Source organism: Falco rusticolus, chromosome 12 (assembly GCF_015220075.1).
Source record: "Falco rusticolus isolate bFalRus1 chromosome 12, bFalRus1.pri, whole genome shotgun sequence".
Taxonomy (NCBI): domain Eukaryota; kingdom Metazoa; phylum Chordata; class Aves; order Falconiformes; family Falconidae; genus Falco; species Falco rusticolus.
The window spans coordinates 21,893,757-21,906,988 of NC_051198.1; the positions used below are offsets into that span (position 1 = coordinate 21,893,757).

General features: G+C 43.6%; 1 protein-coding gene across 1 annotated transcript; it reads right to left on the minus strand.

Moving 5' to 3' along the window:
* Positions 1 to 2,528: 2,528 nt before the first annotated feature.
* SLC30A1 (solute carrier family 30 member 1) lies at positions 2,529 to 12,961 on the minus strand. Its single transcript, XM_037405548.1, has 2 exons — positions 12,225 to 12,961; positions 2,529 to 8,748 (listed from the first exon to the last, which is right to left on the minus strand). Exons 1-2 carry the CDS (start codon positions 12,853 to 12,855, stop codon positions 7,838 to 7,840), a joined length of 1,542 nt encoding a protein of 513 aa, XP_037261445.1. The 5' UTR covers positions 12,856 to 12,961; the 3' UTR covers positions 2,529 to 7,837.
* Between the last annotated feature and the right edge of the window lie 271 nt (positions 12,962 to 13,232).

Here is a 13,232-nt window from a genome sequence, read left to right on the forward strand (position 1 = left end):
TGAAATTCTCTGGATACGTTAAGCAAAAAAAAAAAAAAAAAAAAAAAAAACCAAACCATGCCAGTTTTCAGCAAATGTTACTGAGGTTTTGAATGAGATAGATGGCTTGGGAGATGCTATGGGCTTGTCACATATGGCTAGCGACGTCACGCTGCGGCCATGACGTCAGTGCGCTCCTGCCACGGGAGCTCTGCCCACGCAGCTTGACTCAGGATTTAGTTCTGGAGTTTTCCTACTCCTTCAGAAAAAGATAAGTGGGGCGTTACAGTGCCAAGTGTCATTCCACTTCTCAGCTCAAACATATGTACCAAACACCTCCTTTTTAGCGGTAGCTTGCCGACTAACTCATCAGTGTCTCTACTGTGCATCTACTACATGCGGGCAGATTTTCAGAGAAACTGGAAAAACAGCTACCAAGGCTGGCTAATAATTTTTGTGATAATTAAACACAATTCTTCCTTTCTTTTTTTTAACAGCAGTGAGAGAAGAACAAATCCCTTCAAAACAACACAGCATAAAAGCCTAAGATCTCTGCCACTGTGGATATTTAGATTAACTGCTTGAGCCTAGATTTTACCTGGTATTTCAACCCAACTCCTTCTTACACTCAGCTGGAAACACGCAGCATCAACCACATCCATTTGGGTCAGAACCTTCCCACACGGCCACGAAAATACAAGTGAAAATTATCACCCAGATTTGGTTTAACTCACATAATCCCTTTCTCAAGGGAAAATGAGCTTGTCTGCAACTGTCTGGGCAGGGAGACCCAGCGCCCTCCAACACAGGACTGACGGGCTGTGTCCCCAGCCAACGCTGCCCAATGCAAAAATCTCGAGGGTACAGCAAAGGGGCAGCATCTATCTGTGGGAGCGGGGCTCACACCTAAACCAGGGCATGAGCACCAAGATCCAGGCCAGCAAGCACCAGTGCCCCGTTACCTGCCGAGACTCACCGTGCCACACTCGCTGCACACAGCTGCCAAGCTGTGCCACGGCTGGGAGGGTGACATGGTGACATCAAGCTGGCCAGTGATGCCCAGCCCAGGGCTGCAGCCCTCACCTGCCACCACCTGCGGCGGCCACGTACTCAGCAGCCGTCCTCTGAAGCAAGAAACTGGCAGCCAGCACACCACCCAGCTGAGGTTTTGCCTATACTGCAGAACGGAGCTGCCTATATTGCATTATGCAACTGAAACGAGCGTAGGCCAACCCACAGCAAATCTAACCTAACAAATACAATCCCAAATTCCCCTAGCGAGTCCAGCAGCGCTAGCAGGGAAGATGGAGGAGGACAGGCTTCAGCCCAGGCCAGCGACACAAGCACAAATGCAGGAAACCCAGCAGGTTGCACGTCCTGTTCCACAGCATCGCTACGGCTATTCTTAGCTGCGCTAGCTGGCGTGAGGGAAACACGCGGATGCCTACCAACACTGTGACTAGAGATGGAGCTTGGGTGACAGGAGGGGGGATTACAATTTGGCCTGAGCACCACTTTGAAGTTTGTGTTGATTGTCACAAAAAGAAAAAAAAAAAAAAAAAAAAAAAGACATAAAATACATACATATAAATGCTACCCAGTTTTGGTGGCAAGGGTTTCCTGCCAGGTTTAGGATGCTAACACGAATCCAACTGAGAAGGTTCCGGCTGAAAGTGCTTGCCTGCCTGGAGTCAGACACAGCTTCGCTCCCATCCTGCCCTTCCCCTGTGGCATCAGCTCCTCTGATGGAAAAGCAGCAAGGAGGAGTTGTTCTGGGAGCTCAACCTGATCCTTGAGGTGGTCAGGCAACCATCTGGGGTAGGAGGTCTACAAATGGCATGGGTAAAGGTATGTGTAAAAGCAAAAATTAGTTACATACCTGATGCTTCCCTTCCCCTCCTATTAATTAAAAAATCCCACACCTGCACATCTCATAAAGCTCATATTAAGTTTAAATCACATCTTTTCATGATGAGGTAGAAGTAGCTTTGGAAAATGGCAAAACTCAAGCTCATGTGCAATGCGTACAGCATGATCAAACACACCCTCCTGCATACAGAACTAGTAATATGGAATTGCTTTTCCCTCCTGAAGCAAAAAAAAAAAAAAAAAAAAAAAAAGCAGGTGCTGAAGCTGCACCAGTGAAGGGCTCCACAATGAACTCATCATTGCAAGCTCATGAACAGCTCAAGGCAGGTATTAATAACGATCCTCAGTATTATTGCTGGCAGCTCTATCTTTTTCTGTAGTCAGTACTTTTCTCCCAACAAAACTTGATGAACTGCAGTGTTTCTGAACCGAAACAAATGAAGCTGGAAAACTCCAAAGCATCTTCTGTTCTAAAGTAGCTGTCTTCCAAACACATTAAATAAACCAGTACAGACTCGTATTAGGAAGCTTACCTTAATGACCCGTATGTTAGATACTTAACCACAGCCAATTAACAGGACAGGAAGATTTTTTTATTCCTTTCAAAAGCTGTTTTTCTTAGAAAAAAAAACCACCCAGGAAATAAATGCATTTTGCATAATCAACTCTTCACACGATACTAGAACTGAGCAACCATTCTTTTAATCACACCTGGAATCCAGACAGTTGGAGGCCATCACTTATAACCCATTTATTAACCTCCTCTTCTACCTGTGCTCTTCATACTTGTTTCTGAGAGCCTGGGAGATGGTGAAAGTGCATTTCTACTAGTCAAATTTCTTCTGAGGAAATGACCTGAAAAACGAAATCCCAACTAAACATATTTGACATTCAAGAGCTCCATTTATTTTCTCAGGACTTTAATACTTAATACAAAAAAAAACCCCAAAAACCTGTAAAAATAATTTCTGTTAAAAGCCAAAAAGAAGTATCATCAATGAACACCAGCTATGCCAGTTATATTTTAACATTGCTCACAAACAGGATCCAGGACATGAGAAAAAAAGAAGCCAAACTAATCCCATGTGCTTATTTGGAGACATATAGATGAAAATATATTTTTCAGTATCATGTTTTTTCTCTTCAACTACTTAGATAACACAGTGAATGCAAAAATATAAATGTGAGCCTGCTAAAACATGGCACTACCTCACAGGCAGCTAACCACACAAAACAAAGGTCATAAAGAATAATCAGACCTCCTGTTATCAGCAAAGCTACATTTGGTTTGGAAAATTGTCAAGACTGGCTTTAGCTCAGGCAAACAGAGCATTCACCTCTTTCTGTCCAGCAGAGAAAGAAAAACACAACGAAGTTACTACAGAACCGAACTTAAATGCATACCTAAAAAGGGTGTAACTGATGCTATGCTATGAAACTAAAATAGTCAGAGCATATTTATATGCTTTTAAATATAGTTAGCAGTATTTCCCATTCCCTCCACATGGAACTCAGAACATCTAGCTACAAAATTCACCCCTTCTGTGTCCCCCCCCGGGTCTCTCCATAGCTGAAGAGATTAGAAAGTGCAGTCAAAGCAGGGGGCAGGGGAAGGAGAATGGCAAGAATCTTTATCCCTCCTCCCCAAACTCCACTAGGCAGTGTTTAATAAATTCAGAGAGCCCCATTTCAGAAGCAAACAGCCATGTCAGTTTAGCTAGACTTGTTAGGAAGTCTTAGGACACTGAGCTTTTTGTCTTTCTTTTGGAGAATGGGGAAAAGGAATAAATCCTGGAATTATAAAAAACCCAATAGTATTTCTGCAGCAAATTCAGAAACACCATGGTATTCCTGATTTTAATAGACCCACAAAATCTAGGTACTTTCAGTCATTCTTCAAAAGCTAGGCTGTACTGGCAGAAGCTCTGGACTCACTCCCGCAAGTAATTCCTTGCATGCAAGTAACTACTCGTCAGCCCGATGAAACTATTCATGAATACAGAAATGTACAGGATTGAGCCCTTGCCATGACTTTTGGGGAGTCACAAGTTTGGGCTAGTTTTGTCTTTTCCATAACTATGTGTATGTCCATACCAAATACCATGATGCAGCAATAACAGGTATCACCAAAAGCCTAGAGTGGATGTTGAAAGCAATCAGGCTAAAATCGTAAGGGGTTCCATAGAAGCAATTTAATCTGTTAAAAAGTAAAGCTTCACAGCACTGTGGCTAGCCCACTGAGTGTCTGAATTGGTTCTGTGCTGCACCTCAGGTGCAGATATAATCTAAGAAGTGATTCTAAAATAGCATGTTTCTGGATAAGACGAGTACAAAGTGTAAAATATTTCACTTGGTGATGTTTGGTACATCTCTGACACATTTAATCAGAAGCCTAAACAATCTAGACACTGAAATACAAACTTATTTTTCCTTAAAATGAGTGTTCCATTTTTTTTTTTTATTTTAAAAATTCAGGAATGTGATACACAATACAAGTAGCTCCCCACCACTGCAGTGTTCACTTACATGAGATTCACTAGTTTCATGCTTTGTGGAAAAAAAAAAAAAGAGAGAGACTGTGCAGTGTTTTTGAATGCTCCCAGTATTCCGGAACTGTGATGTTCAGAACAAATCCAGTCTGTTTAACCACAGATTGATCAGGTTAAAAAAAAAAAATATCAAGTTATATCACAAGTTAGCAGGCTACAGTCGGGTTTCATACAGACAGAACAAACACAAAAGTTGTGTTCCTGCTGCTGTACAGCCCCCACCTTGACCTGACTACATGCTTTCAGGGAATTTACTAACAAGGGCTAAAGAGACTAAAGGGCCCCGTTAACACCAGCTGGTGCCGCACATGCAACACAGTACAGGCCAAGCAACTCCGCCTGCTGCCCCCATCATCATCATCATCATCACATCTGCACCCTGTCCTGATAATAAAAATAACAGGGAGGGAGAGCTTTTTTGTCTTTTAAGCTAGCCATTGCCTGCAATGGACACCAAAATAGAAAAATATGACTTCTGGCACACACACACACACACACACACACAAAAAGAAAAAAAAGAGATTAAATAGTTACAATGGAATTGGTGATTACAACTCCATCTATTCAGATGCATTTACTGAGACTGCTAACCAATGATGGCAACTGTCAAGACTCAATAGTTGCTCTCTTTTTATAAGAGCAACAGGAAAGAAGTCAGGCTTCTCAGTGCTACTATGGTTTGCTTGTTTGTTGTTTTTTTTTTTTTAAATAAACTAAAAAGCAGTAGTTCTATTGTGCATTAGTGATATACAGCAGGACCTCAATAATTCATACTAATGACTGAGACCAATTTTAAACTAGTGAGCAAAATAATTAGTGGAAGTTTACCATAAAAAGCAAGGATACACATCTAAAAAATAAAAAAAAAGGCACTTTGTTCATTTCAAAATTTACTTGGTTAATACTCTGTAGTATACTAGCAGTGGTAGCATGTTCTGCAAATGTAGTCTCATACGAGATCTCATTTAACAGTCAACTCTAGATTGTATATAGGTAACAGAAGAAAGAGTTAAAGAGTTAAGATAATTCAGACAAAACAAAAACATATATAAATACTATATTAACATATTTAAGTTAGTTTATGAGACTATACAACAAGCATAAACACAGAAAAAGGTGAGCAATGCCGATGGCTGTGAAGCACCAACATTCCCAAGCTAGCACAAAGCTGAACCAACCCATCCACACACTGCAGCTCCCTGTGGATGCATCTGAGCAGCCAAAAAGCAAAATAACTGCATGGTGCTGCGCTGCACCCAAGCTAACAAACCCCCTAAGAGGGGGCCCGTGCAAAACTGGACTGAGCTCCTCTACTTTTCCAATGCTTTGGTGCGCAGCATTTGGCCAATGCATTGGCATGCGATACAGAGCTAGTCTGGCCCTGTAGACTGCACAGTTAAAATAAAACACTGGTAATCAACCCATGGATAATCGAGAGTTGACTGCAATGCTCTGCTGAGAAGTCGGGTAGGGTAAGACCACTGCTGTGACCTGGGTCAATCCAGGTCCGACGAGCAGCAGACTATTTTGAACTACTTAGGAGCAATTATCATACGAGACATATTAGAAATGCAAACTAGCGAGGTGTTCTGTATTCGGAAGCAAAGCTACATTCCCTTCACTAAAACATTCTTTTTAAAAAATTCTACATTTAAATACTGTTAAAAACCTGAAAACCACAGCATCAAAGAATTTCATAAGGCCAAAACTATCCTCAGTTCCCTCTGTTGTGCCTAGGTATTGCAATACATTTGTAGAAGTAGTAAATACCACGTAATTTAGTATCTTATACTCCTTCCAGTGCCTTCCAGTAACAGATCTCAGAGCTCTTCACACAACAGTTAAGCCTCACAACACCCCTGTGAGGTAGGTATTATCCCCATTTTAAGACAGGGAAACTGAGGCAGAGTGTTTACCATGTCCAAAGTCAGAGCAAACAATGGAAGATCTGCATCATTTTCCAGTTTTGAGCATAGGAGCAGTCAACTAAATCACAAGACATTATTTCCCATACATAACTTCAGGATAGATTGAAAGGTCCAGGGTTTTAGATTAGATTTCTTGTGTACTTTATCTTCAGCTCTCATCTAGTCTCTGCAAAATTTACAGACTCCGTAGACCAGTTTCTCCTTTGTTAAGGTGTAAGTTGGCAGCATACTGTAACAGCTTCTTTAGAGCCAGTTGTCAATTTATTGGGTTAACATTTTAAACCTCAGATTCAGATACTTAATAAGTGGAATTATGTGATACATAAGCACCTCAAAGGGTGAAACACAGCAAATGGAATCCTACTCCCTGCCCCGCTTCCTTAAGTCAGTGGAAGGCTCCTGAGGACATGGTGGGCACCAGGACTGCAGTCACTGGAAGTGCTTACAGACACAACTCAACTACAAGCAAAATGCACCACTGAATTACTTGCTGTGGAGGCTAGTGTCTATGCTTAGAAGCATGAATTATACTGTTGGTGCTTGGCAGACTTTCCCCGACAGAGCACTTATTGACATAACTAATTCTTTTATCTTAGTAAGCTGAGCATCAGTTAAAAATGAAGCTCTAGCTCTTCATTCATAGCACTGTGAGTCAAGGATTCTTTAAACTTCGAGGACTTATGACCAGACACAACTTAGAAATAAGGAAAAACACCAGAAAATCCATAAAATATGAAAGTATGCGTTACTTTATCGGTCAGTCTCATGGCTCGATCACAGAGCAGTACACAGTAGCTTGAACTTCCATTCCGATAAAAGAAAAAAAATCTTTCACATCTGGTATTTTCACAAGCAGTTGATTTTAATAACCTTGCTACCTTACCAGAAAAAGTGGGGACAGTTTCTAACAATCACATGGTGCTCTCTTTTAAAATATACTATAGAATAAATTCATTAGAAAAGCCTTCACATTTATTATTATATAGGTTTAAGAAAAAAATATGTGAAACTGCAAAGTGGTTTCCAGTTTTAAGTAGTTATATCTTTAAAAATGTTCTATGAACTTTGGTTTCCTTAGGGCTTCTAAATAAACAATATATTAAAATATCTACAAATCAAATAATAAAGGAAAGAGTAGGTCCAAGAAATCTGTAACACAAATTGAGTTCCTACATGCTTATCCCTCAAATACCTTTTCACTGGAAAAAAATATTTTAATGTGAAGCACAGCAAAAAGTGTCTCTGCTGAAATGTTGAAACTGGATTTCTGAAGTTGTTACAGCATTGGTGCACTTTCTGTCTGTCTCAGTACAAAGTCAACACAAACACATTGTATCATGACGGTGACATTATGTTCTTTAAAACAAGCATTCTAGATTTAGCAATATGACAAGAACAAGGACTTTAGCAATTACACTACTCGGCAAAATTGCATCTCAAACGTCTGTCTCTTCCTCTTGCAATACAGCTGTTGTCAAAGTCACAAAAACTCAGGTAGCACCATTCAGGGAGTTACAAGGATGACTCAAACTGCTCGTTTTGATCAGTGTTTGCCTCTAGCTTAACTGAAGGAATGCTCTCCGACTTAGTCCTCCTAGTTTTTGGAAATTCAATGACAACTTCTGAACAAGAAATACTAAGTGACGAAGATTTTTCTGTCTTCTTTGCAGTACTATCTTCTCCTGTTCCGCAACACTGCTTCAGAGCGCACTGAGTCCTGCAAGGAAACTCACATTTCCCTCTCCCTGATTCAGAGCCGACACTGGCAAACTCAGGCTGAATGGTAGTTGCATGAATCCCTTCGTCATGAAAGATCTCTTTTATGCGCTTTGCCACCATCATGTATGTGGAAGGGTCAGGACACTTGATGTGAGCAGTGCCAATGATCCTACTGCCTGCTAGCTGCCAAATGTGTAATTCATGAACTGCTTCAACTCCTTCAAGGGTACGTAATTTTGAGTTCAAAGAATGAACATCTATTTGTTTGGGAACAGTTTGTAGAAGTATAAGGGCTGACTCTCTAAGTAACGGATAAGTTGTGTAAAGGAGTATACAAACCATCATCAAACAAAGGATGGGATCTAAATATAGCAACCAGCATGGACCAGCCACCGTAATGTGCTCTTGCTCAGACTTGTTTGCTCTGCCAAGTATTTGGGATAAAGTAGCATTTTCCATGCAATGATTATTGACACATGGATTAAAGCAGGGCCCATCTTTGGGGCATGGATTCCACAACCCGTAAAAGAGCAAGGCATTCACTACCACAATTACTGAACCTAAGGCATCTCCAAAAACATGCAGAAAAACTCCACGCATGTTAAGCTGTGCACTAGAGTCTTCTTCAACCTCCTCTACATCCAGAGGATAATGACCAGCATTCCCATTCACTTGTAGGTCAGTCATGTCGTCTTTCATATCACCTGACAAGGAAACAGTAGAACAATTAGGCATATGCTATAGTACTACACATTAATTCCATATAAAATAATAACCAATATTAAACTTGCCACATTGACCATGAAACTGAAAAGCAAGCAACTCTACCCGTGACACTTAGCAATGTTTTTTTCTGGCTGAGAGATACTCAGCTCTCCCAGTAAGTGATCTAAATTGTCTAGAAGGCAATTGTTTCTACATGGAGCTTAAAGATATAGAGTGGCCAAGTACGAAGATGACTGCATTTTAATTTATTCCACTGAAAAACTGCTTTCACATTTTCTAGCTTTTTAACCATTTGACTACTCACTGTTCATTTCTGAAACAAAATGCAGAATTACAGAGCAGATATAAAAAAAGCTGGTTAGGTAGCTAAGTAACTTACATTTGTTGCCTTTTCCAAAAAGCCAGAACGCTAATCACATTGCTAAAATCTCTCTTAAACCATAGGACTGCATTGCTACATTATATTAAAATTTATGAGCCCAGAAGCTCAAAAGCTGTATAGATACTGCTTTATAGTAACTTCTTTTCAGGTTTAGTAGTTCGTTTCCAAAAGACTTCTGAGTTCAAGGAAAAGGAAGTTTTTCTGAGATGGTGCACGGAGCCAGCAGAACTGTAAGATACAGGAAGCTGAGCCTTTGGGTCTAAAATGCAGAATTTACCAGCCATATTGACTACAGGACAGTGCAAGTTATCACTGCAACTATTAAAGGCTATGAACTAGTGTTATTTACACTTCAGAATAATAAAAAAACCAAACACTAAAGATTTATTTTTTATGTGACAGAGCTGTTGAGTGACATATAGCTGTTAATGCCCAAAGCCACGTGTCACGGACTGTGCAATGCACAAACGAACATTTTAGTGCCCTCCTTTGTCAAAACTGTCTGTGTTATTACCACTCACCCCATCACACCTAACTAGCTATACAGAAATAAATGCATGTATCATTACAAAGACCAATGTTTTCTGAAAGAAAAACATCTTCCAATGTTCAAAATTGCCAGTATTTTACATGATGAACTTCATACTTCTCTTCAGAAGTTCTTCTTTGGACAGAAAACTCCCAGTGTTAAAGAAATCTAACAGCCACTGGCCCAACAAACAAGGAGCTCTTACTGCTTCCTTGGTTATTCAGTTCAAAGCTTTGTAAACATTAACATGTAAGACCTGCAGCTTCTGCTGCTCTGCTCTCAAGACTGTGATTCTGTGGTCATAAAGTATCCACAAGTTCTTTCCTCTCTGAAGGAGGGGTGGGCTCCTGCAAAAGCAGCTGAGCGGGTGAGTTCCAAGCCCCAGGCTCATTATCTCACGCATCGCACTTCTGTCCTAAAGCTCCAGCTACATTTTCCACACAACCTCTAGGAGTTATGGAATATGGGACCTGTAACTTTTCAAAGAAATTGATGAATTAGAGGGAAACATCTCAGGTTACAGAGTTCAGACCTCAGGTCCATGACGAAAGCAAAGGAAGAGGAACGCTCTGCTGCATACCAAGTGCTTGGAGCAAAGGAGATTGGAAGTTAGTAGACCTATCTGTAAGGGCGGATAACAGGAAACAATTCCAGAAAGCTCTTCAGATTTTTTAAATGGCAAATGGTAAAAACGTGTCCCTTTGAAATATACTCATTTAAATCTAACTATAAACTGATTACATGCACAATGATATCTGTGTAGGCCTAGTCCCTAAGGCTATTACTAACTTTCCACCTCCACCTTAGGAAATCGGGGTCTACCCCTCTTTGTAATTTCCAGTGAAGGCATAGTACCACTCTTGGTCATATCCCTAGTCTTCACCTACACATCTTACAGCTTCTCACACATCTCCAGGCACCTTCACCCATAACATTTCCATGGGTAAACTATTAGTAACTCCATCCACTACATAACCATGACAGAGCACAGAAGGAAATACAAACTTATTTCAAAGTTTCACTGTGACCAAAATTATGCCCTATTACCAGCTAAACACCCACAACAAATTATTTGTTACTGCCAGAAGGACATCCATGAGAAATTCCAGGCAAATTAGCTCAGAACAGTACAAATTTTAACCCATGCTATAAGTCAATCTTTTAGTCTAGAACTAGTCCCAAACTTGACTAAAAAGCACAACTCTTCCCCATGTTTCACCATGCAAGAACAATTCACAATGCAAGATATCTATCAGATCAAAAGTTAAGGGAATTTTATATTGTTCCAAACTAATTATTAGGATACGCTTGTTGGAACTAAACCAACATTAAGAGCTTATTATGTGGTCAAGAAAATGCTGTACTATATTCAGAACCTTCCTATCCTCTTGCAAAACCTGTCTTTTCAAAACCAACATGGAGTCAAAACACTAAAGAAGAGAGAAACTGCAAAGTTTCTCAAATGTTTATTGGAACCTCTGACCACGGAGAAACTGCAACTGTAAGCAAAGTCCACTCGGCTCAATTAATGCACAATTTAAGCTAAAACAGTGGTCTCCTGATGTTGCCCTGAAAATTAAGGGAAGACATAGGCTGTGAAGACTGGAACCCCTTCCCCCTAGTAACAGGGATGCCATACAATTAGAGAAGCGGCAATTAACGCACCTTTCACTCTGCTAACACTCAGTACTTGACTTCAACCAAGTGACTTCAAAATAAACTACTGAGGCTTCTGGATCCATTGAAAAAATAACCGAAGAAACTCCCTCCCACAAAACAGACAGTTTGGTCACAATTGGGGAGGGAAGATTTTAAATTTATCTCTATGTGCAAGTGAGTGGGAAGGTGCGTGCTTTAGAATGCTAAAGAAAACTAACTAAAAGAAACCACGCATGTACTCTGACACCAGCGAGCTCCACATTCAGTGCCTACTGCACGACTTCCACAGTTCCAACTGGTAATTTCCAAGACTTCTTCCTATTAACATCATGTCACAAAGAAGTTCAATGCTACTGTGATGTAACAGAGTTCTGTATGTTACACTGAGATTGAGATTAGCTTCTCAGGTAGCTCATAACTGACCCAACGTAGTGATCTGGCTGCCAGGGCCAAGATGTCGAGCCGTGCTCCGTTCGATGTGCAGCCAGTTCAGACGGCACTAGGGCAATGTCTTGTGACAGCTTGTGTCACTAGCCAAAAAACACTCGTCATGTGCCTTCTCTACCGGCACCAGCTTTTTCCAAGGCAAACTGCTTTACCCTAAGACTCTTGCACACTCTAGCCCATCTGTAAAACAAACACGCAACTTCGGGCACTCCTTTTAGCACTTGAAGGAAAGGTGTGAGGAAGAGGCACAACAGCCATGTGCCCGTGAGCACCTTGAGAAAGTTTCTGGCCTCTTCCCTGGGAGAAAGGCCAGGCGGTCCCCATGATGCCTGCGCCAGGCAGGGCCGAGATGCCCACCGCCCCACTCAGGGAAGGGACCTCTCCCGCTTCCCTGGCACTTCTACGCTGGGACAGGACAGAGGCGCAGCAGGGCTTACCTAGCTTCTCCTGGCTGACTCCGTTGGAGCTGCTGCAGTTCTCCACCAAGGTGCTGGTCTCCTCCCGGTGCAGCGCAGCCTCCCCGTCCCCGGGCGGCTGCTCGGGCTTGGAGCCACCGCGGGGGTGCTGCCTGCCGCTGTGCGAGTGCCCGTGGCCGTGGGAATGGCCGTGGCCCCCGACGCCGTGGTGGTTGAAGAGGCAGAGCCCCAGCAGGTTGATGACGAGCCCCGCCACCCCCACGCCGATGACCACCAGTGGCTGCTGGATCTCATGGGGCTCGGTGAAGCGCTCGATGGCCTCCAGCAGGATGGTGAAGCAGAGGGCGGTGAGGAAGACGGCGTTGACGAGGGCGCCCATCACCTCGGCCCGGACCCACCCGAAGGTGTTCTTCTTGGTGGCACGGGTGCGCTGGGCGAAGCGCACGGCCACCAGTGCCACGACCAGGGCCATGACATCGGAGAGCATGTGGAAGGAGTCAGAGAGCATGGCCAGCGACGACGTGACCCGGCTCACCACCACCTCCACCACGAAGAAGAGGAAGGTGAGCGCCAGCATGCACAGCAGCCGCGCCCGCCGGTTCTGCCACCACCGCGGCCCGCCCGGCCCCTTCGCCGCCATCCCCCCGCACATCGCGCCGGGGCAGCGGCTGCCGGCCCGGCCCGGCGGAGGCGCGAGGAGAGCGGCGGCGGTCGGCGCGGCGAGCGGCCCGCGGGCGCAGCGGAGCCCCGAGGGCGAGCGCGGCCCCTTCCCCGCGGCCGGCGGCCCGGGCACCGCCGCTCCCTCCGCAGACGCTGGGCGAGCAAACTTTGCACCCGAGCCCCCTCACTCTTTCCACACGGAACCCGAGCCGGCACGGCCACACCCCCCCGCCCGCGCCCCATTGGCCACCGCCCCCCCTCCCCGCGGCGCCCGCCCGCCCCCGCCCCCGGCCTCGCTTTCCATTGGCCCGCTCGCCCTCGCGACAGGCGGCCCCACCCCCCCGGTACCGCCCATTGGCCGCGGCCGCC